The sequence below is a fragment of the Apteryx rowi genome, unplaced genomic scaffold, assembly GCF_003343035.1.
Source record: "Apteryx rowi isolate R43461 unplaced genomic scaffold, aptRow1 scaffold_53, whole genome shotgun sequence".
Classification (NCBI taxonomy): Eukaryota; Metazoa; Chordata; class Aves; order Apterygiformes; family Apterygidae; genus Apteryx; species Apteryx rowi.
Genome location: NW_020450794.1, coordinates 2,809,431 through 2,837,365, shown reverse-complemented (window position 1 = coordinate 2,837,365; position 27,935 = coordinate 2,809,431). Strand labels below are relative to the sequence as shown.

General features: G+C 48.2%; 2 protein-coding genes across 16 annotated transcripts in view; both read left to right on the top strand.

Moving 5' to 3' along the window:
* SHLD1 (shieldin complex subunit 1) overlaps positions 1 to 2,823 on the top strand; it is a 58,279-nt gene extending 55,456 nt beyond the window's left edge. For all 8 annotated transcript variants that reach the window (XM_026080712.1, XM_026080714.1, XM_026080711.1 and 5 more), the window contains one exon: positions 39 to 2,823. In XM_026080712.1, the coding sequence (XP_025936497.1) occupies positions 39 to 541 (503 nt within the window). In that variant the 3' untranslated portion in view covers positions 542 to 2,823. The remainder of the gene's footprint in view (positions 1 to 38) is intronic.
* On the top strand, positions 573 to 27,897 carry CHGB (chromogranin B). 8 transcript variants are annotated; one of them, XM_026080701.1, is made up of 11 exons: positions 3,304 to 5,593; positions 6,460 to 6,541; positions 7,168 to 7,323; positions 13,767 to 13,832; positions 13,914 to 14,205; positions 14,711 to 14,832; positions 19,516 to 19,658; positions 20,565 to 20,608; positions 21,975 to 22,068; positions 24,276 to 26,035; positions 27,418 to 27,897. In XM_026080701.1, the coding sequence occupies exons 7-11, from the start codon at positions 19,595 to 19,597 to the stop codon at positions 27,499 to 27,501; spliced, it is 2,046 nt and encodes a 681-aa protein (XP_025936486.1). In that variant the 5' UTR covers positions 3,304 to 5,593; positions 6,460 to 6,541; positions 7,168 to 7,323; positions 13,767 to 13,832; positions 13,914 to 14,205; positions 14,711 to 14,832; positions 19,516 to 19,594; the 3' UTR covers positions 27,502 to 27,897. The 8 variants fall into 8 exon arrangements, with proteins under 8 accessions (XP_025936488.1, XP_025936489.1, XP_025936486.1 ...); XM_026080703.1 differs by lacking the exon at positions 3,304 to 5,593 and adding an exon at positions 573 to 662 and having other exon boundaries at positions 13,767 to 14,205; XM_026080699.1 differs by having other exon boundaries at positions 3,304 to 5,440; positions 13,767 to 14,205.
* Positions 27,898 to 27,935: the final 38 nt, after the last annotated feature.

The following is a 27,935-nucleotide window of genomic DNA, read 5'->3' as shown; positions in this document are numbered from 1 at the left end:
CTGGTGACTAATGAGTTTCATTGATCTTGCGTTTGCAGGAGAGAACGGGCCACCCTCTGCAGTTCCTGGGGGCTGTTCTGCTGAAGGCACTGAGAAAGCAAGCGTGAGCTACAACCCAAAAGCTGGGCTGTGCGAGCGCACCGAGCCTGGCAATGCTGCACTATCATGGATGTACGAACATGACAGCACTGAAGATACCAGTGTCAGGAAGTCTCTTGACAGCTTCTATGAAAAGTATTGTGAAACACAGCTGGGCAGAAGGGATCCCACCTGCGAGGCTGGGTCACGCTGTCTGTCGCAGAAGATTTCAGAGCTATCAAACCAGGAGGGAACGAAATACGCCTTGCGTTGCCTGCAGATGGCCCAGGTGGTCTTGAACAGAGATGGGTGCAAGATCTTCCCAAACCACCCCACCACTGCTTGTTTTGCAAAGCCAGCTGAGGAAGAAGTCGTGCTGGAAGAGAAAACGAGAACGCCTGGACTCTCAGATGATGTCCTGCAACTCCTCTTGAAGCAAACACAGACAGGACACAGCCCTTGACATGTTGCATGAGACAGGAGCAAGATGCTGGTTTGCTTCTGCCATCAGAGCTGTAAAGGCTCTGCCTCTGTGTGGATGGCCGATAGCTGTGCATGTTTGCCCACGGACGTGGGATCCTTCAGTATGTAATGCTGCTGGCTTGCTGCGCTTACTCCTGGCTCGCACCCGAGAGCAAAATGGGTCTGCGTGGTCGGGGTGCCAGCGGGGAGGTGGCTGCCGTGGTGTTTTCTGACAACGTTTCTTTAAAAGTGTCTGTGCAAATGTGTCAACCTAAACAACAGAGGTCATAAAGACAGTGTTTGTGATCTGGGTGAGCTTTTGGGGCACAAAAAAGTATGTGTGGGCATGTATGAGAGAGAATACAGCTTCTGAGTAGGGTTTCTTTTTTTTAGCAGAGGAAAAAAAAAAAGAGAAAGAAAAGCTTTGTCGCCTTAGTGATGTTTCTAACACTTCAAATGCGCCAGCTGAGCAGAGTTGTGATTTTTTCCTGTCTACATGAGCTGGCAAAAGAGCAACCTAAAATAGCTTTCTGAGGTGCTCTGCTGTGGTGTTCACAGGGAAGCTGCAGTGCTGGAGCCTGTTGCCCTGTTATCCAACTGCTGGGAGATGTAGGGCACCTGGGAAAAGTGGAGCTAAAATCCCAGCATGTCCAAGCTGGTGGTTTGGTTGGTCACTTCAGTGCTGATTTCTCCAGCTCTCCCCCTGCCCATTAGCTCCTGCTGGTTTTTACTACCACAGGATCTACCCCTAGGGCTTTAACAGAGGGAGCCAATCTTCAGCGCTCGAGTAAGGTCTGTTGTCCTTGCCAGCACTGCGCAGGACCTTGAGATTAGTTTCCTGGTGTGCTGATGGATGAGGAGAAATGTCCTCGCAGATGTCTGAACCACAGGCTGCCCTGGGGGAGGTTTCTCTCCAGGATGAGTCAGCTGGAGTTAGCTGCTTACAGCAAAGGTTTCCTTCGTCTAACAAGCTCTGTGTTAGGGAAACTGTTCAGTCCAGTGTCCTTAACAGGGTTCGACTCTAGGCTTCCGCTTTATCCAAAAGATACAAAATAATTCTTTATAAGATGATTTTATTAGTATTACAGCTCCAGCTGGGTGCCCCCTCTGAAGGACCCCAAATGGAAATTTCCCTGGGTATTTATACCCCTGCAGGATAAGTTCTGTGTGCATTCTCCCATTTGTTGCACCAATGATCGCTTGATGAGTAGTAGTTTCTTTGCTCTTGGTTGTTTTCTCCGTTGTCTCCGGGCAGGGTTATGGTACTCACTGATCACTGTTGAAGCTGTTTTCTTACTTTCTTGTTCCCTCCTTGTTCAAACCAGCTCAAACAGTTTAGGTAAAGTTCAGCGATGTGCGGCCTTAGGCTTCAGTAAATTTAGCTACTAATGCTAAGCAAATGCTATTGTATCCAATGCTCTGCTGCTGCAGATCCCCAGAACTTGCCCTGGTTTTAGCAAGATCACCACTGGCATCAGTGAGCCCAGCACGTGGGTTTCCAGGCTTGGCTCGTGGTGACGGTGTCACCTGCCTCGTGATGTTGAGGGGTGACCCGAATCGCTAACTCCCAGCCGCTGGGTTTGGTCATTGCCACCTGTGGAGTTCACAGTGCTCCGGGTCTCCTCCCAAGCGGTTATCAACCATTGGAGCTACTGTTGACTAATTTGCAATTAATCTTATGACATTTCTGTTCTTGAATGATGTCTCAAACTCTTGCAGAGACACTTGGGTGGGGAAAGATAGTTGCATAGTAGTCATCACCCAGATTGCCAGGCCCATTGCTTTGATGTAGTTTTTGCTTTGCTTCACAAAATGCTGAAGCCTCTAGATTGAACCATTCTCCCAGAGGGCTTGCAAGTCCAACCCGCTGGGAAAAACTGAGTTTTGTCTTCTCCAAACTTTATTGTTAGGTTTTCATAAAAATTTAGAACAAACCTAATTGTTTTATGATACATTTTCATAATGTAGGTGCTTAAAGAAGCAGAATAGAGCTCAGCTGGATGTATTAGGCTCCAAAAATCCTGTTGACTTTAATGCTAACAAAACAAGTTAGATGTTTAGGGGAGTCTGACAATCTTGCCAGACACCTAACTGTGGTGTTAAGAGTCTAAGTATGTTTGAGTTTAAAATACCTGATCATTCCTACCATAAAATGATCTGCTCTGTACCTAGAGAGACCACTTAAAATTAAGAGGTGTTTCATTGGGATTTTATAGCTCAATTGCTTCTATTAAGTTAAATAAGACTGCTGCACGGAGAATAAACACCCATCACTCCTTTTCACACTTGCTGCTAATTAATTTTTTACAAACCTGTGCTGGAACCTGCTGTATGTATTTCCAAGTCTGCTGAAAGCCAAACCATTTGCATTACTCATTTCCTGATAAACGTCTCCTTAGTTTATTCAAGATGGGGAAACAAATGCATCACTCCCCTTCGTCAGGTGTTCCAGGCTAAAAGCCCCAATTGCTTTGAATGCGTTTCACTTTAAAGCAGCGCAGTGCTATTTGGCATTTTATGATGCTGCTCAGAAGAAATTGTAATGATGAATATTATTGCTGCTGAGCAATAGCACAGGTGGTCCAACATGTCTGTGTTTGAATTTCTTGAACTGATTTACAGTTATAACTGTGTTGCATGGAATGAACAAAGATTTTTTTTTTGTTGTTTGTTTGTTTTTTAATAGCCTAAATAGAAGGGAATCTTTTGGGACAGTTATGTTAAGACTGGTCTTCTGGATCCAGAAAACCACTCTTTCACAGCCTACTTCATCTGCTTCTTGCAATGAAGAGGAGCCTTTAGGAAGGTGGAAGCAACTATCAAGGAGGGCTCAGCTTCAAATGTGCAGGGCTGCCAGGACAGGGCTCCTCCGTCACGCCAATCCCTGCCCTCACGGAGCGGGATGGCTGGGGACAGCCCCGAGGCATCTCCCACCACTGTCCCAGACCCCTTCCCTGCTGGGTCCAAGTTCTGTTTGGCAGCTCCTGTCCCGTTGCCAGCCCCACCAGTGCCCCCCCCCGCCAGCCTCTGCTCCCTCTCTGCCTTGCCTGATGGCACTAATGAGATCCCTGGAGGAGGTTTTGCTGCAAAGTGAAACAGATCTCTTCAAGCCCTGAGAACTTGATGTCAGTGAGCAAAGGAGCAACAAGCCTGCACACAGCCACTTAAGGTCTCTTGGAGACCTACTAGCTCAGTGGCTGCTTTGCTGCTTTACCTGCTGCCGGAAGACAACTGTCTTCCTGCATGTTTTCACCCACTGGTGTGTCCCCTGAAGGGTGGCCTTCTGCAGTGATGCTGCTCGCTAAGCAGGGAGGCCTCTGCACCCTTCGTTCTCTGGTGTGGACATGGTCAAGGAAGCATGGAGAGCACGAGGGAAGCGATGTGTGGGAGGGGACAGCATTTGGGTGAAGAGAGAAAGAAAAAAAGAGATGGGATCTCACAGGTCCATGTCTAGATGCCTTGCTACTGCAGGTACTCCAGTACAGCTGTGCTGCTCACTCCAGTCTGAGCATCTGATTGTCAGTGTTGTTTGGAGATAGCTGTTATCCTGCCAGCTTGGCTGCTGTGACCTCTCATCGTTCCCTTTCTGCACTGGCCAGATCCCAGCACGGGTACCTGAGCTTTGTGCCCATCGCATTCCCAGCTGCGGCTTCCTGTGGGGGCGTTATTCCTGCCCCAGGAGCCTGGCACAGCCGCTCTGCTCTGCAGGCCTTCCCACAAAGGCTGTAGAAATTTGGCTGTTGACTTTAACCGGAGCAGAAAGAGGCCCCCTGGCTCAGCTGGCTGCAAATTATGGCAGAGATGTTTGGGCTTGGTGCAGTGTCTCTTTGCATATAGGTTTATTGGGTATGCTGGGGCTGTCTGGGTTAAGGTTGTTGTCCTTGAGTTGTCATGAAGCTGATGCATCAGGCTTCTCTGCGGTTCTCGTTGATCTGTTGCTTTGCCTGCATCGTGTAGGCAGATTACAGGGAAAAGCAACATCAGCTGCTTCAGCAATAGATACAGCTGGAAAAAACAAACATGCTTTTGAGCATGCTATCAATAAATACAGTAAAAGTAATAGCCTCTCCCTGTCAGCTTGCACTGCTTAACCACCACAGATCTCCCGTGGTTACGAGGGTGCTAATGCTGACGGGCGTAGGGAGCTATCGCCAAGGAGGGACAGGGAGGAAGGCGCTCGGCGCGAATCGAATGTTGTTGCATGTGATTCTTCTCCAGCATTGATGTCAGAGCCTCAAATGCTGCCCAAATCCTTTTGTAGACTTTTATGGCAGTGTTCACTCACCTGGAAACTGAAGGCCCCCACCGGAGGAGCGAGGTGGCCCTCACCTCCTTGCAGGTGTCAGCTTGCTGGGCTGCAGGCTCAGCTCTTCCATCGCGTGTGCCAGGCAAACCGCTAAGCAAGGAAACAAACTCACCTGTGGACCTTCTTAGAAAAGAGCCAGCTCCTGGGACCTCTGACTTTGCTGCTGTTTGAGATAGCTGGAGACAAAGCCTGCACTTAGGCTAATAATAAATAAAAAATAAACCCTTTTGTCCCTTTAACATCCCAGCTAGACTTTCTGGTCCAGCAAGAAAAGGGATAGCAGGCCCCATTTCCTAAAGACTTGAAGAGTAATGAGACGCAAAGACAGGAGAGAGACACGGCGGATGCTGAAAGAGCCTGAAGATGGATACTGGCAGGGGAGAGCATGAAACTCTTTGATTTTGAAGAGCAACGTAGGCAGAACAGCCAGGATGCAGCTGAAATTGGCAATATGACTCACAGCTACAAATCTTGGCTGGCGTTTGGCAGAGGGCTCGGCGAGCTCTGTGCCACTGCAATATGTGGGCTTGGACGAGCGTGTGCCTCCCGCCGGCAGGAGCGCTGGCAGGTTCTCTGGGCACTGCTCGCTTCCAGGTACGATACACAGCTCCTGCCAGTAAGCCTGCCAAAAATAGACGTGTGTCCTGTGCTGAGACAGGAGGAAGGGCCAAAGTAGAGCCCCTTGGAGGAGACCTCTCTGGTGGGGCAGGCGACACCTCTGATGCAGATCTTGCCTAGAGGGAAAGGGTGTGTTATTTGTTTATTTTGTTTTTCTATCTGGCTTGAAATTGGCTTCTCTGGAGCATGGGGCTTTCAGCACCTTCCAAAAGGTTATATTTAATCTTGATTCAGTGGGTGATAATGCAGCATCCAGGATGTGGTTTGGAATAGCTGGCAAAAGTGGATCTCTCTGCATGGTTGGAAATGCTTGCTATGGGTCTTTTGAGCTGCAGAGCACTTCTAGGGTCACTGACTTCACAGACAGAGCCTCCACCCTGGATGAAAAACAAAGGAGAGAGGGAAAACTGTGGCCTTGGCGAATAAAACTGGAAATGGTGTTGGGGCTCCTTCTTAGAAAATGGCTGTGAAAGTTCGTGACGTTTGAAATCCCTTCCCGGGGTTGCGATGCAGGAGGATGCTACATCTCAGTTCAGACAGATGTAGCACAGTTAGGTATAGAAAGGCCTTTCACTGTGGGTTTTTCTCCCCTTTTGAAATCAAAGACGTGAATCAACCTGTGTTCATAATCCAAACACCCAATGCTTTTGAAGTGGTCTAACTCTCCCTCAGCCCTATCCCTACGTATAGGAAAGGAAAAGGATGAAACCTCCCGTCCATGCCCTTAGTCTTGATAGTCTAGTCTTGATATTGATGCCCCGGCTTTGGTGCCACCATGGCCCCGATACGCTGGGTTTCCTCTGCCTGGGTGTCTGACGCTACAACATGCAATATCTGCCTTCTCCTGTCATGTTGCTGTTCCCTGAATTTCAATGAGGGCTGCCTGTTGCTTTTTGGGTGGCTTTTTTTTTTTCTTCTTTTTTTCCTTCTGTGATTGCTAGAGGCCACAGAAACACAGTCACAGGCTCATTAATTTTGATCTAACTTCTGCTTAGCTGCCCTCAGAAGGACTGAAATACCGGCCTGGGAAATGTGGCCACCCATGGGAAGGTAGAGGATGGCTCCTTCCTTTCACAGGTAAAGATATATATATTTTTTTCCTTCCTTGGATGTTGAAGTGCTGAGAGTGCAGCTTTCAAACACACTGATGTTATTAGATTTTGCATGCGGCCCTCAACTAAATATCCTGTGTTTTGTACAGTTCTCCCCAGTCATAGCAGTAGTCCCTGGGAAATGGTTTGCGTTTTCCCCTGAGGAAGGAAGGAAGGAAGGAAGGGTTTCCCTGCGGTGAGGCTGGAGCCAAAGCGTGCCTGGGGCCCAGGGGAGGCTTCACGCTGGAGATGTTGGCTTTGGTTTGGGCACTTACCACCTGGGCTGGCCCAGCCTCCCCCGTGGGCTGAGGACTGAGTCATGCTGCAGGAGGCGCGACGCCGCGGCCTGCGCGCGCAAACCTCGAGCGGTCCCGGAGCTCATCTTCGGGCACATCCGAGGGCTGCAGCCGCCAGCCAGCGAGCGCCACCTCCCTATTCCCATGGCAAACCTTACGTAAACGTCTCATCCAAAACCTTTTGTCATCCTTGCCGAGTCCTCCCGCTCTGAAGTCATTGCCGCTTCCCTCCGCTCGGAGCTCCTCCAGGACGGTCGGTATTGATGGCCTCACTGGTGCCGACTCCGACTGAATTTTTATTTTCCCTCCTACGCAGCTTCTAGTGGGAGGTGCTGATTCATCCCAAGGCCGGCCTGATCCGGGAGCCGAAAAGGAGTTGGAAAGATCCTCAGTTAGCATCAACACTCCTGTCCTGTGAACGGAGCTGGGGCACTTTACACCAGCGAAGGATCTTTCCCCAGGGATTTTTGCTGTGCGTGGGTATTTCGGGACATACGGTTTCTAAAATGAGTGTACAACAGGCAATATACGTTCTGTATAAATGCCTCTGTTTCATTATTGAGCGTAGGTGATTTGGGGGGGCACATGTTTTCCCACAACATAAAAGTTCATTTTAAAAATACCCTGCTCTGTAGGCTTTCCCTAATGACTATTCTTCCCCACGTTTTTATTAATCAACAGCATATGCCAGCATTTCTTCCTTAAAAGTAAGAACTGGCCCATAACAGAGCATGAAGTAATAAGTTGTGATTAAGACAGGAGCTGGAGCTAACCAAAGCCAGAAACCTCACGGCTGAAAGGTCAAACCTTTATTTAAATTGCCTTTGCCGCAACCTGTTTCTTTGCAGGCTCCGTGAATCAAGAAGGGAAGTCTTGTAACCAAAGAACATGCGGCATGGAAAATCTCACCTCGGTGCAAGTTGGGCAAAGCCTTATTAGCACTAGAAAGTAGGTTCTTGTAAGGGGAAGCATCAGTCAGCCTTGGGGCAGGCAACGTTATCCGTAACAACGGCGACTCGAGGTGGGAAGCAGAGCGCAGGGCCGGGAACAGCTGTTAAATGGGTGCTAAAAGCAGCACCTCTGGCCAGAGGCGCAGAAGGATCCTGCGATTAAGAGCGCTGAGGTGGGGAGAGGGGAGAGCTCGTGTCAGTGCCGCCCCCTGCAACTCGTTTGCAGCGCGACCTGAGCAAATGGGTGTATTTCTGCATTGCTAGCAGCTGTTCTGCATGGCCGAAAGCGTCAAGGGAAGAGTAAGTGGGCAGGGGATTTACTGCTGCGTCTCTGCCTGACAGCAGCTCCCCTGAAAGGGCTGTACTTGGGCACTGAAATCCCGTGTTTCTGGCCCTGTGGCGCATGGAAAAGTGACTTGCTGCCTCTGCTCTGCGAAGCCGGCGTGTTTTGCCAGCCTTGTCCCCGACCGCCTGGAGCGGCGGCACCTTGGGGAGCACCTGGTTGCACGGGCACAGGCGGGAGCCGAGGCCGGGTACGCCGGAGGGGCACCGGGCAGCGTGGAGGCAGAGCAAGCGGCGAGGGAAGCAGGCGGTCCCGCTCGCACGGGTTTTGCCACGTGAGAGCTTGGAGCGTCGCTCGGAGCCGCTTCGACGGCCTGGGGGGCCTTGCTGCGGATGGCGGTGGATCAGGCTCGCAGTTTGGTCACGCGCGGGACGAGGATCAGACCAGTTCCTGGGCCCCTTCCTCGCGGTGCTTGTGCTCGGGGAGACGAGCTGTCAGCAGCGCCCAGCCTGCTGCGGGGAGAAAGAAATTAAGCAGATTAAGCACAGACACCCCTTGGGCAGAGTTTGAGCGTGTCAGGCGCCTTCGCCAGGCATGTCCTCCCGGCAGGGACGAGGCTGCTAATGCTGTTGGGCCGAGTCAGCACCGCTTGCAAGGCCCTGGAGTGTGTGGCAGGTCGCGCTAGGGATTTATGGCCCCGTTTGGGCGGCGGGGAAGGAGGTGCTGAAACCGTTGGTGAGGAGGAATTGGCTGTTTTCGTCTGTGGGCGAAGAGGAGGAAGGCTCAGCGCCTTGTACCGCCAGCCCCGGGTTACGACTGGATGCTGGGCTTCTCATCGGGGCTTGCACCGGCGCACGCGGGTTTTTTTCTCACCAAAGTGTTTAAAATGCTTTCTGCTCAGCCTTTAAAACTCTGCAAAAGGAAAGCCTGTGGCCTGCCTGGTGCCCAGCCCAAGGTGCTGAGCGCCCCAGGGAGGACCAGCAGCACCAGCTCCCTGGGTCCGCGCTGCCTCCGCCAGGTCTGGGGAGGGAGGCGGTGGCAGGTTCCCGCGCTGGCGCCTCCGCACAGCAGGTCCTGGCTCTTGGCATCTCTCGGTTTCCTGGAGGTTTAAGCTTAAAAGAGGGGTTTTTCTGCGCTTCTTTGCCAGCTCTGTGCTGGCTCTGCATCCCTGGCAGGGGGCCACCGCGCGTTGCAACGGGCTTCGCCCGGGAAAGCTGCGGAGGCTGACGTGTGCCACGGCTGGCAGGGATTTCCTCCGGGTCGAACATCGGCAAACGTGCCCATTGCTCGCTGCCGGGGGCTGGCTGCAGCGAACCGCCGCTGCTAGTGCTGCGCGTCGCTCCTCGAAAAGCGACGATCCTCCGGGGAGCGCAACGGCGGCCCGACATCTGCTCCCGGGCACGGGAAAAACCCCGTGGCAGAAGGGCAGTGGGGCCCTGCGAGCCGGGAGCGCGGCGCCACAAAAGCAACGTCTCCTACGAGTCCTGCGTTGCCAGCGCGGTATTTTGCGTAGGAATTGTAACAATCAATCATCTGCCTCTGGGGAATCGTCCCTTCGTCCCAAATATAGGTAGTTATCTCCTTACCCAGGAGGGAAGGCCTGAAAACTCGCGCATTTACTGCAAAGCCTGAAATGACAGGCCGGGGATGCGCCCTCTGGTCCTGGCTCTCAGCTGGTGTCACTTGAAGGTAGTCGCTAACGCCAGTGAACTAGACAAATTTACGCCGATGGAGGATCTGCGAGGTATCTGCGGTTCCCAGGGCTGCCTTTAAACCTAAGCCTCTTAAGCCTTTTTCATCAGTATGCAGCATTTCGCACAGAGCCTAAAAGACTTAAAATCACGGTGCGCAAAAAGGGGTTTCCTAGCGGGAAGGGATCTTAGCGAAGCCGCCTCTTGCGTCTGGGGGCTTCACGCTCTCCTTTCTCACTGGGTCTTTTTGCAGCTGGTTTCTGCTTTTAGTGCCAGTGTAAAAGGCTATTGAAAATTTATTTGGCAATTGCTTTCGCTGAAGTGTGTGAGTACCAGTGTCACCAAATAGACCTCAGCGCTGTGCTTCAAGTCTGAAATTACGTGCAAGTGCATAATGAGATTTTTTTTCAGTACAGACATAGTCAGTAGTAAAAAGTTTCCTTTAAAATCATTACAGTCTGTTGCAGAAATCTATATATTTTTATCTTACAAAATTGAAATTTGCCTCTCCGAAATTTCCATAGCACTACCAACCTCAGAACAATATTATTCTTACCAAACTGAACCCTTGCTGGGAGTTGAAATGCTATAAATATTTAAAGCAATAAATTACTAAGTAAGCCAGCCTTGTGCCCCAGTCTGTAAATATGAACTGGAACATAAAGTAGTTGACAAAATGCAGGCGGAAACGCTGCATGGGACCGTTTCATTGCCCAAACGAAATTATTTGCAGCGCAAAGGCAGCTGTAAAAGTTGTTTTTGTTTAACAATAAGTAAAACCCAGAATAAGAGGGCAATTTCCATCCTGTCTGCAGGCTGTTCTTGTTGCGCGAGCCCCCGGCGTTTTCCCAAACGGGACCACAAGCGTGGCTGCCTGCGGGCTTCCCCCGCCCGGGCTTCGCGTCTGGGTGTGCAGCGCCCGTCGGCCCGGGCTGGGGCGAGAGGCCCCACGCGCTCCCGGCGCGATGCCCGCCTGCGGGGCCTGTCTGTCCCAGGCAGGAGGGTGCCGGGGCGCTAATAAATCCCCCCTCGAGGCGGGGGGAGGCTGCTCCTGGGTGAGCCAGGCAGTGTCGTGATGGCTGCTGCTGGGGGAGGCTTTAGTCATAGCCAAATTCATAAAGCCGTGAGTAACCATTTAAGGGCTTTTGGAGCTTCGGTGGGCTCCGGGCTGCGTTTCAGCTTGGTGATCAGTCAGTCTGGAGCGGCGCACTTTAACCGCAGCTCCAGCATGCCGTTTTCTGACGCCACAAATCAGAAACCGATGCTTGGGTGAGAAGCGGCAGCACGGATAAAAGGAAGAGACTTGTGACGAGAAACGCTCTGCTCCGCAACGGCATTAAGCAAATTAGGACCGACTCTTGCAAGAGGGCAGGAATGTGCACTTTGTTTTGGGCCACAGTCACGGATGCCCAGATTTCCCACGGATGTCAAACCAGTGTAACTGCAAGAGATGAGCTGTGCTTAGTGTCTGGAGCAAGTGAGCCCGGCCGACACGCTGTCGGGGAAGGGCATGAGAAGGGGCAGCGCCTTGTAGCGTTGAACGTGCGGAGAATGCAATATGGAAAAATTGTCCTCAGGTCTGCAGACGCCAAAGGCTTGCTTTTTAGCCTTGGTCTGCTTCCTCCCTCGGGTACCTGTGTTTTGCAGGGGGGAGGGTTGTTTTATTATTTTTCTGGTGCTATCTTTACAGCTTTTGTAGGCTGTGAGTGCCTCTGCAGGCCCTGAGGGGTTCGATCAGCTGGCATAAGGCTTTTTCTAGAAGACCAAAGGAGCGTCTGTGCCTATATTTTAATATTCCTTAAGATCTATGACATGTCTTAGAGGCATATTTTAAACCTCTTTTCAGTTTGGCTATGTAAAACTTGGCTGTTTCTGTGGTATAGATACAGCACAGAAGAGCTGGAGTAAGGAGAGAGAAGAGGGTTACAAGTGGGCAAAATCCTCTTTTGTGAAAGAATAAGGTGAAAGATAGTTCAGAAGAGAATCAACCTGAACTTTTGAGGCTCTCTTGGTTTTGAAGAACTATTTTATAGGATTTTTTAGATTTTCTTTGGAAAAAAAAAGCTTTGAGACTAGAGACTAGTAGTTGGTTTTTAGCAGGTGTTTCAGTACTGCCTAAGAGCAGCTGGCATGAACCAGATCCCCCCCGTGTGAGGTGCTATTTAAACACAGAGGGGAAAACAACTGCTCATGCTAAAGAAATCACATATCTGTATCGCACAGGGTCTCTTCACAGCTCTTGAGTGGAATTCAGTTTGCTGGTGGTTCACTGCTGTTCATGGTAAAGTCCATGTGCTAAGGACACGTGCAGTGACAGGCATGTTTAACCTTCTGAGGATATGGGGGAAAATGTCCCAAAAATATTTTGGTGGAGGCAAAAGGAGATGCGTGTTGTAGACTTGAGCTGGAAGCTGGTTACTGTGTAAACAGAGACTCAAGTATTTTTATGTATTGGTGCGTGCAGGTGACTTGCATCCCGTGGACCCTTCTGCTAAGAACAGGAATTTTTGGACACTGTTTTGGGTGACCAAGTGGCTAAACCAGATGTGCAAACGGAGCACCCGTCACAAGCAACAAACTGCAGCAGCCCCAGCGCGTGCGAGCAGAGGCCGCTGCAGGGCGTGTGGGGAAGCGTTTCGTCTTTCTAATGGCAGCATCGTTGCACCTCCCATGGATTCGGCTCAAGCAGACGCTGTTCCTGTTACCTCTACCCTGGCTCTTCTCAAATCCTCCCGTAGCCAGGCAAGCAAGCCCCGTCCGTCAGCATCACGCTAGGTGCTCGCTGTGGGCTAGGTAGCCTTTGCTCAGGATGAAGGAGGGGGCCTGAACATGGTCCTGTCTGCCCCCTCTCACAGCAGCTTTGGCCGGAGGTGGCAAAGATTCCCAGCGTGTATGTGCACCCTCCAAGGGTTGCTCTGCTGGGTTGGGGCCCCTCTCCGGACGCAGCACAGACGAGCTCCCCTGAGCACCAGCCTGGTCTCTCTCCAGTGGAGGCAGCTGGTGGATTTTAACTCCTCCGAAGTCACTGCTCTGCTGCCATACGATCGGGGAGCTGAGCTAGGCACCTGATGCTGCTTGATAAGATACACACACATATATATGCCAATGTCTAACAACAGCAAAGTCAATGTATCTGTGCGACCCCATGATCTGTTACGTCGCAACAGGCATTGAATATGCATAGATCACTGAAAGGATTTTCACTGCCCTTAACGAAGCTGAAGAGATGATATCCCTTGAGGCGCTGGCTTTTCAGATTTGACTGGTCTTTTTCTCCAGATCCATCCCCTTAGCACCTTCTGAATGAAAGAGATGAGTTTGTTCATGAAACGGGCTGCAGGATTTTCATTCTGTGAAAACTAATTGGCATCCTAGAATGAAGATAATCCTACCAGCACGTCCAATTAGAGGAGAACAAACCCCATATTCCCAGAGCAGTCTCTCCTCAATTAGAAGGAACTCGGAAACAGGCAGGAAAACTCACTTGTCATCCTTTGAAATTCAAATTTCCAGCATGAGCCAAATGTGTATTTTCTAAAGCGTTTGTATTTGAGAGAATCCAGCAGGATAAATGCTGTTTATTCGTAATGTGATAGATTGTCACAACATTGTGAGGCGTGTATGTCACTGCACTGCAAGTTCTGACGCATCTGAAGAAGTGAGGTTGAGGTGCGCCGTTCACAACCCATCAAGTGAAATATGCCACTGCCTGCCGTAATCCTGACTTCTTACTGCACTCGGATCTCTTTCCTGATTTGATGGGAAACTCATGCCAGCTGATACCTGACAGTAAAAGCCCGTGTGAAGTGACATTGTTTTGAAAATATAGGCTGGCCTAAATCATTGCAGGCAAGATGCTTAGCATCTCTCTCGGTCCGGTTTTCCAGCACTGACGCAGCAGTCCTTTGGACTGTGCTTTGAAAACCTGCCCTGGGCGCTGAAGATGCAATGAAATAATTCTCCTCTATTTCTGTCCCTGCTTCTGTCGCAGGCCTCTTGTGTGACCTTCTGCAAGGCTTGAAGATCTTTGTAGCCTCGACTCTGATCCAGTCTGAAGGTATTAATGTTTGCTCCCAAGAGTTCCCAATGTAACTGACGGCAAAATGTACCCCAGCAGTGCTTTAACATCTTCTATCAGCTGCAGATATAGGATTTCTTGCTTCTGAGAGGTGCTGGAAAGATCAGCCCCCCCAAGGCTGAGGTGAGGGAGTGTTTCAGAGAAGTCTTACACAACAAATATAAACAAACCCGCCTGCACAGAGGAAAACTGAAGCGAAGCCCTTGGCGATTGTTACTGCAGTGCAAGGAATACATTTGCAGCCATGTGAGCCTGGGGTGCAGGACTGGTTCATCTCAACTGCCTCTTCTGCCGCAAGAAGGTTTCTGTAGTGGTTGGTGTACCAGCTATTGACAGGACTTATGCAATCCAGGTACTTAGTACGAATATCTCGCAGGTACTAAAATAGCCCAGCTATCTTTATTCAGCATCTTTTATCACTTGTCCATTTTGACTGTCATATCAAAGTTAGGTATAGCCAGCCAAATGCTGGAATAAAGCAGCTATACGAGGATAACCATGCAGTGCTATTTATATGCCTGGGGAAGCGGAGAACGTTTAAATGGCAAATGTTTCACCTAAAATTCCTCCTAGTGAGCAGCAGAGTAGGTTGGGGCCAAGCTGAATCCTCACACAGTCAGGGACATGTGCCCTTGGAGCCAGTGAAGTTCTTTGCTGTCTTTTGAATTGGGCTCTCAACTGTACCCAGTGCAGGCTGGTGACTTCCAGAGCAGCAGCTCCCTGTTGAGAGGGGTCTTGTCGTATAGCTGCTATCGGAACCACCTGAGGGAAGCGGAGCAGGAGAAAACGCAGAAAATATTGTGGTGTTAATTTGCTTGTAATGGTGGCCCAAGTAACTGGGTTCTGTTCTTTTGCAGAAATTGTAGCCTGAGTGCAAGGTGAATGAGGTATCTGGCTTTGCCTCCTGGAGCCAAAGGCTGTCTTCTGAAACAAGCTTAAAATGGAGCTTCAGTTCCTGTACGCACAGATGCTGCTGCATGTAAGTGTTACTAGAGTGCTGTGTCCTTGTGCCCCATTTCATACGTTTCAAGGATATATGGTTATAGAGACCTGGCACTGTAAGCAAGAATGGAGAGAATGCCATTGCAATACATAGATCCATCGTCCTCCGTGAGCAGTAGCAATTAGAGGGCCACCTGCCCAGTGCTGTTTTAAAAAGAGTGATTGAAAAACACACATAAATAGGAGACGGCCCTCCAAGAGTTAATGAAAGGGAAAACAAAGCAAGTCCTGGTCCTACAGCGTCTCTGCCCGGCTCTGAATGGAGCCGGGAGGAGTGTTCAGGCTCGCTCTGCAGCGCGCTCCTCACGGCTTGTCACTTAGGCTTTCCAGTCCCCGTTGGGACAGTGGGGGCTGTTAAACTTCATCTCTCTAGGTTCATTCTGGCTCCCAAGAGCATAACTACAGTAAATAAGAGGTTTGCCTGGGGAGATGCATCCTAAGAGCAGTGGTTTCCTCAGGAAAGCTCTTAAGGAGCACCGCGTGTCGTTCCCTCATCGGATGGCATAAGTGATCAGATGCAGAAGGGGGATGAAACTGGACCGCTCTAACAGGGATCGCTTCCCCGTGATGCTTGGCTCCCGGGTTCGCAGTGCAGCGCACAGGGGCAGCACGGAGTGGGATGAAAGGGGCAGGCACCTTGCAGGGAGAAAAGGTTGCCACAGCGTGCGAGAAGACTTTGCTCAGAAAGGCATAAGGGAACGCAGGGGCTGATTTCCTCTGGAAGAGTTTTCGGAGGGGGTGGATTACTCTGCCTCCCCCCTGCTCTGCTGTGAGTAGGTGAATATGTAGCATCCCCTGAATAGGGGGGAGAAGAAACCAGGATGCAGCATCCCCTAAACTGGAGAAAGGGGCAGGGTGGCTCTGCCTTTTCCTTTCCCGAGATGGTGGGGTTTTTTTGGGGGGGGGGGAGGCGGTTAGGAAGGAAGGGAGAAGACGCTCTTGCTCTCGCAGCCCGGGGGGAAAGTTGCCCCGTGCTGGAGAGCGGGAGGAGGCGGCTCCTCCCCGGGCCGTGCAGGCAGCGGCGGAGGGGAGGGCAGGGGGCTGCCCGGCAGCCGCGGGGGAGGCCGGCGGAGGGAGGGAGGGGGGGAAGGAGGGATGGAGGGAGGGGGCCGAGGCGGGTCCCGCGGCTGCGCCCCTGTGCGGAGCGGGGCAACGGCCGCCCTCCCGCCGCGGGCGGCGGCGGCGCCTCCGCCTCCCCCGCGGGCCCCGGGGGCTCGCGGTGACGCAGGCTCCCGGCGGGGCCCCCCGCCCGTCTACCTCCGCCCCCGCTCCCCGCTTTAAATAGCGGCGAGCGGCGGCGAGGCGAGCCGTGCCGCGCCGCGCCGAGCCGAGCGGGAGCATGGCGCCGCTGGCGCTGCTCAGCCTCCTGGCGGCCGCCGCCCTGGCAGGTGAGCGGGGGGCGCGGGGCGCGCGCGCGGCGGGTGCGGCCGTTGGAGCCGTTGGGCGCCCGCGCTGCGCTGCGCTGAGCTGAGCTGAGGGGGGGCGGGAGCGCGGGCGCCTCTTCGGACCCCCCCCCCGGCCCCGGCGGTGACGCCATCGGCGAGGGGGTGATGTCACGCTTGCCCGCTCTGCGTCACCGTGGCTGTCGGGCGGGGAGGACCCCCCGGCGCCGGGTCTCCCCTCAGGCCCAGCTAGGGGTGCGGCGGGCCGCGGGGTGGGACGCGGCGCAGGGCAGGTACCCCGGTGCAGTAATGCCTGCGTACGGCCCGCGCCGACTAAACTTTGCGTTTGGGGTTTCTGGGAAAGCTCGAATGTTAGTCCCGAAGAGAGGCAAAAATAGGTAAAGCGGCGTGAGGAGCCGCCGGGCAGCCTTCCGTTGGCGTGTCTGGAGGCTGCCCCTTTCCCCCCGCCGCGCAGCGCCGAGCTCCGCCGAGGTCCTTCGCTGCGCCGTGTGCCGCTCTTGCGCTGAAGCGCTTGGCCGTTTTCCTCTGCTGCCTGCGAAGAGGATAATCAGTGCTGTGCGCTAAAGGAAAAGTGAACCTTTTTCTCATGCTGCTCAGAGGCTAAGCAGCTATTTTTAGTTTTTTTTTTTCCCCCAAGACAACAGCTATGTTTCTTTCCACAAAGACTCTTCAGTATAATTTTATTCAGAGAGTATATCTAGTTTTTGCCAGATAATTCTGATTACTAGGAGGTGATTTTAAAGTAGTAAGTCTACAGCTTTAACTAACATTTGTTCTTTGCATGCAGCATTAAATATTAAAACCAAACTGTGAAATTAAAAAACACAATAAGATGAGACAATCATTTAGCTTTGTAGATCTTATGCACGCTGCATAATTTCTCCCAACAATCAGTGTAATTCTGGGTCGAGTAGTTCAGCTTTAGGTATATTAGAAGCCTTCAGATGGAAACCTGTCAGGACTTATACAGAAACACAATAAAGCTGCAAAAAGTAATTGCCCTCAAGTATCTTTATTGTAATAAATAATTAAATGGGGGAGGGTGGAAGGTGGGGAGAAATCCCACCCTAGCGAAGCTCATCAGACTTGTTCCACAGACCTAGTGGGATTTCTTGTCAAATATTTGTATGTGTTTATGCCATCAAACTGGTCAAATTCCTCTCTATGCCCATTTTGGCTGTTTTGCTTTCATGTGTCAACCAGAATTCACTAAGCTACAGTACTAAGGAGTTTGTGTGGGGGTTAGGAGTCAGCGATAACATTAACTTCAAGAACTTTCTAGTGTTCCCTCTTCAAATCAATGTGCTAAAGTTTCCATGATCTTTGCTATGAAAGGTTCTTGCTGGAAATTTTGATCAGGGATGGCAGCAGTATTCTGAGTCATCAACATTAATGAAAAAAAGCTACTTAGGGATTAAAATAGCAGGGACCTATCAGGAGATTTGCTCAGTCTTGGAGATGCAAGCAAAAGCCATGTGGATTTGTCCTGCATTATCTTCACAGTCTGCATTTCTCACCCTCTTTAGCGATCCTCCTTAGTTCTCAGCATTTCTGCAAAACCAGATAATGTGACTGTAACGGCCCAGGCAGGTTTGGCTCAGGAGGTGGACACGTACCCACAGCTTTGTTTTGTGGTCTGGTATCCCCTTTCTGGGCAGAGGAAGGGTTTCCTTCTCTGGACGTGCCCTACCTTGGTTTCCACCACAAAACCCAGGAGCTGCCGCGGCTGCCGTGTCCCTGCTAGACTGTGAGCCGTGAGCGGGGTGGGTGCTCTGCAGCCTGACGGTGTCAGCAGTGCCGGGGCTGTCACTTCACCCTGAGTGTGTGTGGAGGGGAAGGCAGAGTGCCCTTCGCCCGCTTTCCTCAGCTGGCAGCGGGCCCGGGGGTTAGCGCTGCCAGCACTGGTGTAAAGTGGGGCGTGCTGACTCCCCCAGGGCTTCCTATCGCAGCTATAGCACAGCAGCTGCCTCGGTGTATTATTTCAGGCTCCGGGATGGATTTAATATTCATCTTGTTCCTCCAGGCAGGGTAATGTGACATATGTCCAATATTCTTGGTTTCTTAAGCTACTGTTGTGATAGCCCAATGCTTCCTCTTTGCATGTGTGCGTTGGCTTTCATTGCTGAACAAGCACTTGCTTAATGGTCATTAATCTCTCTGTTAATCTCCTTGGAGAGACTGGAGTTTTGGAATGACAGAGCAAAGCTAGTCAGCACAGCCTGACTTTGCGTTCACGTACCACTGATGCAGCTCTCGGGAGGCAGACCAAAGTTGGCATCTCTAATAGCACAAAGACGTTTTGAGGCTTGTCTGTTCTGTGTTTTATCACATCAAACAGATGCAACTCGAAGGAGATGTGCTGTGGCAGGATCATTATCAAGGACAAAATCGGATGTTTGCTTTTGTGCCTCTCCTGACTTCTCATGGGCTAGACAACAGGAGCTGTTGTAAACTCGCCAAGGTGGGCAGAGGCAGTGGAGTGGGTCATCCCCTCTGCTTATGCACGAGTGGAGGCTATAAGCAGCTCTTGCCACAGGAGATGTGATAGGAGCAGTACCTGCAACCCCTGTGGGATTTGGAGAATGTCTTTTTAGTGGATAACATGTAGAAGGGACATTGCTGCTGGTCTCCTGCCCCTGGAGATAAGTGCTTCCTTGTTCTTCATGCTCAGATGGAGGATGCAGGCAGGTTAGACTGCAACAGCATCAGTACCGTGGTGGTTATTTGCGAACTAGGTTAGTAAATAAAGTACGCTAAAGCCTATCTCCGTCAGCACTGGAATGCTAAAAATGAAGGAGAGGTTTGGCTGTATATAGCACCATCTCCCCCGTACACCACCTGGTGTTCTGGGGAAATGATCTAGTAGGGGTGTAATGCTATTTTTAGGGGAATCCCTTCTGTGCTATCCAAGCGTGGGATCCTTCTGTGGTAGCAGTTGCTCACGCAGAGGAGAGGCAGGCACTGGAGAAGTGTATTCCTTGCCGCATCTGTGTCTTGGGTGGAAGGAGGGGGCAAAAATAGAGAGCAGTAGAAATATGAAGTGTTATTACTGTATCGTGTCCAGTTATTACACACAGAGTCAATGCCAAAGGGGATGCCTCCTTCCTCAGCAGACCCAGCAAAGTGCAAGGCCACAAGCTCCTCTCTGCTTTGCAGGAAACCTCCTGAGGGCAGTCTCAACTTTTCCTGCCATGGTGTAAGAGAGGGTAAACTGGCCCAATCATCTCCATAATCTGCTGTGTGTCCATCCGTTATAGATGATCTTTCACTGTTGTAAAGCCCACCAAAGCAGTATTGTAGAGAAGATGATACTTGGATTTAAGATGATGGTGACTCATGTTAGAAGTTCGGCATCCTGCCCCAAGCTGTTTGTTCGGGTACTGTGACTATTTACTGTGTGGTAAGTCCATGAAGCAGTGCTGCAGCAATCCTTGCCTCTGTACGCTCCTACGTGGCTGGCAGACTGGCTGAACTTCACTTCTGCAGATCTCCAGGTGAAGGAGAATCGACATGGCTTATTAATGTGCAGCAGCCAAGCTCATTAACCAGTAGGAGATCTATGGCAGAATAAAGCAACATGAAGGTTTCGCTTGCAGCTTCTTTCCAAAAGAAATTACCTTGGACCAAGTGCAGTAGAGCTAGCGCGGGGAGGTGTTAAATACCCCAAGTGTCCTCGGGACAGAGGGAGGGACCGGTTGGGCCACTTCCTTCCCCCAGGGTCTTTTCCCCTGGGATATGATTTTTTTTGCTCATCTCTTGTGATAATGGACCACTTGGCAGAGGCATTGAAGGGAAGCATTCCTGTACCTTCCTGGCTCTGTCCTCTTTCAGGGAGGCTCCTGCTGTCCAGGTGAGACAGGATTTCTCCAGTAGGATTGGGACAGTAGTTGCTTTTCAGCTTGAAGATTACTCTCCTGTTGAGGAAGTGACCTGAGCTCCTTGCAAAAGCCAAAGGAGTTTTTGAAGTGAAACTGGGCCTTGTTTGTTTCCTCCTCTATTACCATCAAAGAACCAACTTGCTGAAAAGCTCTGTTCTTGGAATTTGGGTACTGCTTTCTGTTCTCATGGTGCATATTCGTTTTATGCTAGAAATGTCAGCATGCCTCTTCTCATGTTAGGCTATGGCTTTATGCTGCTTGTCCTTGAAGAAGAAAAGATGTAATGCAAATGTGTCTTGTTCGACTGCCCTGCCAGCCCAAAATTCAAGCAAGCGGTCTCATCGGGCCGATCTGACTGAGATCTCCTGTCAGTAATGGTTATGGTTGTTGCCAGGATTAATGGCTGTAATAACTTATTTTTCTTGTAGGTGTCAGTGCAGTTCCAGCAGAAAAAGACCATATTGAAGAAATGGTGAGTAGCTATATGTCAAAGCAAATTTCAGCAAATAAGTCACATGTTTTCCACTGTTCTGGCTCCAGGCTTGTTTTTAAACTCTCAGGATAATGTTATTTTTTCCCCTAAGGGTAAACTTTAAGAGATCATCACTGATGTGGAACTCGGAGTCCCTTTAGCGAGCAGAGGATACCCTACGTGTGTCTCTGCATTTGAAAATGGAAGTTAGCTTCTTGAGTCAGTTTGGTACTCTTCAAATTGTATGTTTTACAGCTGCCTGCAAAATGATCTGAAATATTGCTCAACAGTGCACGGAGTCGGATTGTAAGAAGTGAGGTGGCAAATTTGAAGAAAGGTGAAATATTGGGAAATACCTATGGCTAGTAACTATGTAATGAGCTTTCTAAGGCAAGCCTCAGATCTCTTTCTTTGGAAAGAAGTTCTTAATCTATTTGAGGAAATAAATGCCATTGGGTGCTCTCACAGTCTGACATCAGGCCCTCTCCCTTGGTTTACAGAACAATAATTCAAATTAGTAAACACCTGCAAATAACTGAAAACTGTTAAAAGGCAGGCTGCCATACAAATGTTTCCTCACGTACTCCCTTCCAGTCCCCCAGATTGTCAGCCTAAGGAGTGTGGTGTGTCATTGGGGATCTGGTCACTCACAACCGGAAACTTCAACACCTGAAAATCATTTTGCATTAGTTTGTACAGAAGAGCTATTTTAGTGGGAGGTTAGATTTAGAGGTGGTTGTGACGCCTTTCTAAATCAATCAATTTCTTCTCCTTCTGGAAAACTCTCCAGTTGAATGTCAAGTGCTGAGAGAGGCAGGGCTTGCAGCACAGACAAAGGTACTTGGAAATCCTCAGAGTGAAATCTTGAAATACTTTGTGAAGCACATGGCTTTCAAAGGCTATAAAGGTGTTTTTTTGGTTTATTGGCAATCCAAGTAATACTTCTGGTAAGGCCTTGTTGGGCAGGTCCTAAAGGATGATGCTCATGTATCAAACGTGTGTTGTGTTGATTATTTTTTTGAAAGGTCTCATTACCACATGTTTGACTTGTCTTTGTACTGAATAGGATGTTTAATATTTAAAAAACATACAATAGGAGCCTGTTATCTGTGCGAACAAAAGAGGAGGGAAAAAAGAGGTAATGAGTATCCTCCTCTTACTGATGTGCAAGTGAGGAGCAGAGTGACTGACTTGCCTAAAAACACAGGAAGTCCTGGTAGAGCTAGGGATTATTCAAAGCTCGTAAACTTTAGCCTCAAATCTAACCCTAAACTGGTCTTCCCCACTAATTTATTACATCACTGGCCAGAAGCAGGATTTCCATTTTCACCATGACAATTATTTTCTTCATTTTTGTTTCTTCTAGGTAACACAGTGTATAGTAGAAGTTCTCTCCAATGCTCTGTCGAAGCCAAATGCACCACCAATTAATCCTGAGTGCAAAGAAATCCTTAAGAAGAGTAAGTACAACTTTATCTGAACTTGTGAAAGGAATCTGGTAGATACCACTGTTAATTTTATAAACAAATGTTCTCATTTTGCAGGATAGAAGCATTCATCATTTTAATTTCATATATAAGAATAGTATCTTGGAAGTTAAGTACTTCATGTTGTTATTCATGATGTTCCATTGCTTTGTCTTGCAAGACAAGACACTGTCTTGTCTTTTACAAGCTCATCATCTCAATTTAAGAGTCAAAGAACTTCAGACTTGTTCATGTTGTTGCCAAGTGCAAATAACACGAATAGTAATTTTTTTTCCCTCCCCCTAAACCTAGAACTCTGATTTTGCAATGGCCATTAAGTGATTCATTTTTATTTCTAAGGTCCACCTGGTGTTACATGGGCAAGTTAGGAATATTCTTGCAAAATATGAGTTTCAGCATTAGACCCTCTTGTTGGTAACTTTGAGAAAATAAACTTGCAAATGGATTCTGTCATGTGTGAACTGGTGAACTGTTATTTCAGCCCATGTGAATCTGGTGCCTCCTAATTTCAGTCTGAGAATTCTTACCACCTTCTGTTTCCTGTCTTGCCCAAAGAGCAAACGGCCTTATCTGGTAACTTCAGGGACTTTTGGCTAACACTTGCATGGCTCTCTGCACTTAAGCCATCTTCAAAGTCTGAGGAAAGTAGGTAATCTCTTCAACTAGCCCAGGAGATCAACAAATGTGTCTGGGTTTGGACCAGATGCTGAGCCCATCCCAGAATAACTTCCTCTTAAATCAACAAGGCTCCTGCATCTGGTGGCAACTGAACCGGTGCCCAGCGCGGGAGAGGGAGTCTCTCAATTAGGTTGTAATGAGCCCTGAAACTATGAAGTTTGTGGCACTGTTTCAAGAGCCCTGGAGATGTGCACTGAAAATTTCCTTTGGGAGTCCTCATTGCCAACAAGCTCTTTCCTACAGCATGGTATTTAGCTGCCTCGATGTATAAACCTGTTTGCATGCTTGATTACTGGCTGTAGTGAACCATGGCCAAGTTTGACGCTGTGCAAAACTGCAAAATCTACATACTTCTTTTCTGTCCAGCATATTATTTATTTGATTACAGAACAACAAACAGACTCTTGAGCTTACCTGCCAGCAGAAGCAATAATGAAACCCATAATCTGTATTCTGCTTATTTGTAGATGAAATTATGCATGGCCCTAATACAGTAATTGGAAGAAGGTGGCTTTCAGGGCTTTAGGAGGACGTGTGTGCCATACCTGGGATATTTCATCAGGATGTTTTACACCAAATGAACAAGTGATAATTTGTATCTAGCTCAGGCCAAGTTTCGAGGAGATCGGGACTATCGTCATAAGGCATTAAGCCTTATGACACTGTGTTAGTTTCAGATAAACCTGTCTGTTGTCCCTCTTTTGGTAAATGAAAACACTGGAAAGAGAGGGTAAGGACCTTTTTTGCCCTTGGACAGATCTCTTCTAAGAATACCAAATAATGAGAAGATTTTCAGAAACAATGATCTAACTTTAAATATCTGTGAAGCTATATTCTGAATTTTTAGAATTTGTGACCTACTTCTGATGTCACTCAGACCACAGTGAAGCAGAAATATCTTCATAGAAATATACTGTTACTGTTGTGGTCAGAGTCAGACCGCAAAATTTAGCATTTTGGAAATAGTGGAAGGTGCATGATTTTGATTAAACATAACTGCTGCAAAGTGACAATTTTCTTTCATTTTGGTGCAATCAATTTAGAACTTTTAAAATTTGATAAAAGCATATTTACACCACACCTCAGATATTTTTGAGCAACTTGAAATAAATGGTTGGCTTTTTTTGTGAATAAGTATATGTGATAGTTAACGCCTGACTTTCAAAAAACTGAACACAGCTCCAGATCCCATTGATTTTTAATGGGAATGAGAGTTTAGCACTAAAAATAGTAACTATTACAAATACATACAAAAGCCAAAGAAGAAATATAATTCTGGAAATGTCAATGGAACTTTTAAAATACCAAATTAAATGAAAATTAATTAACACTTTTCCAGACAAACATTCAAAACAGAAGACAATGACAAGCTTTAAAAGTAGAATTAAAAAATTAGTTCTTTCCATATCTTTTTGCTACTTTGGAAAGCCAGTTATCTATTTAAACTGAAATGCTTCAGCATAGAGTTAGAATACTTCATTAAGCTACTTTTGTTATTGTAGGTGGCAAAAATGACAGAGATAAAAATGAAGACAAACAACTCGAAATGAGGCATTTGAAAGACCCAGCAGAGAATGAAGAACATCATATTGGGAGTATGGAGAAAGAACAAAGTCAGACTGAAATGGAATCTAAAATACATATGAAAGGAAGTGACGAAAAGAAACTTGGTCGCGAGGAAGATAAAAGTGAGGAAGAGGAGGATGGACACGACATATCCGTTCACGAGGCTCATGAAGACAGAGTCCATGCAGAAGAAAAGAAACACCATCAGGAGATCAGAAAAGAGGATGAGAATAGTTACTACCGGGAAGAAGACAGCAAAGAGAGCAGGCATCACGATGAAGAGGCGGAGCGTGCCGTTCTCAACAAGAAGTCCACGAGCACAGAGGAATTCTCTGATGCGAATGATGAACGTCCCATGGGCCAGGCACATTCAGAGGAGAGAACACAAAGTCCTGACAAGAGAATTCATGAGGGGGAAGAAGAAAGAAGTGAAAAATACCATCATGAGTCTAAGGAACATGATTCCTCCCATCAGCAGGATCGTGAAGAATCTGACGAGAGCGAAGAAGCAGAGGAGGAAAAGCAAGCCTACGAACCAAAACATTACTACAGGAAGCACAGAATGGGTGACTCTGAAGAGAAGAGAGGCCGTAGTGGTGAGAAAGAGAAACTAGCTGAGGAATCAAATGCAGAGGAGGGCCGTCTCTGGGACAGAAGGAACCACCATCAGAAACACCACCAGGAAGAGTCTGAGTGGCATCGTGAGGAGAAGGGAGGTTATCGTGAGAAGCTTGGGTCTGAAGAGGTGGAGGAAAAGAGGTACACGAATCGGGGAAGTGAGGAGCGCAGGGAAAGATGGCAGCAGAGTGAAGAGAGCAGCGAAGAGGAAAGTAAGAGGCATCGCCAAAGTGAAGGAAGTAATGAAAAATGGCATGAGGAGAGGAGACACCATGATGGATCACATGAGGCAAGGAGACACCATTCTGAGGGAAGGACATATCGTGGAGAAAGTGAGGAAGAGCTGGACAGGTATCATGGCGGAGGCAGCAAGGAGGAGAAGCAGCATCGTGGTGAAGGAGGACACCGCTTGCAGGACAAAGAAGATGAAGAGACACAGAAACTGGACATTAGAGAGAGCAAAGGGCAGGTCAGAAGACACTATAGCACTGAGGACAGAGACAGTGTAGAGCAGCAGCACTACCCTGGCAACAGTGAGGAGGAGGAGGAAGTAGAAAAGAAGCATCACAGCAGTGATCAAATAGAAAATGAAGAGAATATGGAGGAAGGAAGATATGCAGAGAGGGAAGAGTACAAAAGCCATTTCCCTGCAGAGAATGAGAAGAGAACCACAGCATCGTACAGCCCTTTCTACCCACTACTGTGGTGGAAAAGCCGTCACTTTGAGAAAAAGGGCAATGTGGGAGAGCAGCTTCTGGAGAGCAAAGAGGAAGTCAGGCCCACCCTGAGCGAGAAGAATCTTTTCCCTGAATATAATGACTATGGCTGGTGGGAGAAAAAGCAAATTCTGAATGCTCTGAACCATGGACACACTGAGAAGAGGAGTCTTGGCAAAATCAACAGATTTGATATGAAAAGGCAATACAACAGGATGGATCAACTTGCGCAACTTCTGAATTACAGGAAGAAGTCAGCTGAATTTCCAGAGTTGTATGATTCTGGAGAAGACATGAAAAAACGTCACACAATCAGGAATGACAAGGGAAATCTGAGCCAGAGGCCTCTGACAGAGGAGGAGGTATGTGTAGGTTTTTCTCCGAATTGCTAAAGGAAACTGATGTTGCACACCTGCTGTTACATGTACATTTCTAAAATCCATTTCCAAGAATGCTGATAAACTGCAAGTTTAAAAGAAAAAAAAAAGTCACATTAAGAGCCAGATCTTCAGTAATTTAAAAATTTTTCTTTCTCTGAATGAACTCAGTGGAGCTATTCCAGGGCCCAGTTTGTAAAAATAAAGACAACGTGCGTCTTCATTAGCTCCTGTCTGCTGCAAGATGGGAAGAGAAAGGAGATTTTCTTCCTCTTTGGGCCTTACCTCTCCCTCTAGGGTCTTACAGACTAACAAAACAAAGATACCCATTGCAGCAGGAGCAGAGAGGTAATTAGCAAGTACCAAGTGGTTGTTTAAATCATACAGCTGAAAAATGAGTTGCAGGTTTAGAAGTAAAATTCAGCTGTCTATTCACTTGACTTCCTGACTGTAACTACAGAACAGAACCTGGCTTGCACTTGCATGCCCGATTCATGCATGTAGTTGCCATGTGTATGGATCCTTTTTGCGCTGGACTTCCTGTTACGCTTTGGTGTCCAGGAAAACGAAGAGTCTACACCCATCAGCTAGGTGCCTGTCACGTGTTGCTGTATCTATTGCACAAACCTCATGTGGACTGCGAGTAGTGGAGAGGCAAACGGGAATTTATATACAGGGTAAAGTGTGGTAGCAAGTTGTGATAAGCAGGAATGGCTGTTTTCCCCGGCATCTGGTAACATGGGAGAACTTCTTTTATTGCACACTGTGCTTGTTATTTGTCATAAGACCAGAATCATTATGACCATAAGGTTGTAGTCTTTAAGGGATGTTAATCTAGACAGAAGTGACTTTATGCTGCTAGGACTAGCAGCTTTGAAATAGCACGGAGTCACTAGATAATGCCATTTTAAAGCCTAAAAGATCAAGTTGTAATTAGGTCCTACTCTCGGAATGAGTGTATTTCCAATATTTTCTCTAACACTAGTTCAGTTAAAAACACGAAACTGAACAAACCTCCAAAGAATGCGCTGCAAAACTGTTAGCACCCCAAAGACAACAAAACTAAATCATAAAATGCAGTCACGGGGGATTTGGTCACTGCCATATCATACAGATCCCACTGCATTCAGTGGACTCTGCTCAGAATTTTTACCTGGATATAAAGGACCAACACCAGAACTCCCCACCTTTTCTTTAATTAAAAAAAAAAAAAAAAAAAAAAAAAAGCTGAAAAGCTGCATGGGGCAACTAGTAAGTGGAGGGAGATGTCTGCTTGAGGAACTGTATCCTTGTTTCTCATTTTCATGGAATAAAAAAAACATTTGCCAACATCATTTGTTGTGTAAAATACTCTTTTCTTTTCACAGGAAAAAGAACTGGAAAACCTAGCTGCTATGGATTTGGAACTGCAGAAAATAGCTGAGAAGTTTAATGACAACAGGAGAGGCTGAAGATGATCTGCTTTGGCATTTCAAAGCTAGGTGTAGTGGTACTCACAATACCTGTATTATGTGGTAAATTCACTGCCACTGGATTGTTGTTTGCCCTAAAAACAGGAAATACTATTTACTGTCCACTATAGTGTAGTGATTTATACAGCTGAAAATGTCTTTAATTTGCTATTATGCTATTGAGATCTGAGTAGCATGAATTTTAGTATTATAACTTTCATGCAAGGCAGATATTTTTAATATGCTTGTGAAAATAATTGTGTTTGTGTTCTTCAAAAATATGTCTGAGTTTGAAATAATAAAAACACTTATCTTGGATCAAACTTTCTCCTTCCTTATTTGAGTGACTGGGGTTATTTTGAAATAATCTGTATGAGATGAATAGATTGTGTACAAAATGTTGAAGTGTAGTTCACCAATATTATTTTTGCAAG

What these genes read in the sequence shown, in the direction of transcription:
- CHGB (XM_026080703.1), top strand. Translation starts at nt 19,595, where the DNA reads ATGTTAGAAGTTCGGCATCCTGCCCCAAGCTGTTTGTTCGGGTACTGT. An exon ending in AAGACCATATTGAAGAAATG is followed by an intron (nt 20,609 to 21,974) that starts GTGAGTAGCTAT and finishes TGTTTCTTCTAG; the next exon opens with GTAACACAGTGTATAGTAGA. An exon ending in GGCCTCTGACAGAGGAGGAG is followed by an intron (nt 26,036 to 27,417) that starts GTATGTGTAGGT and finishes TTCTTTTCACAG; the next exon opens with GAAAAAGAACTGGAAAACCT.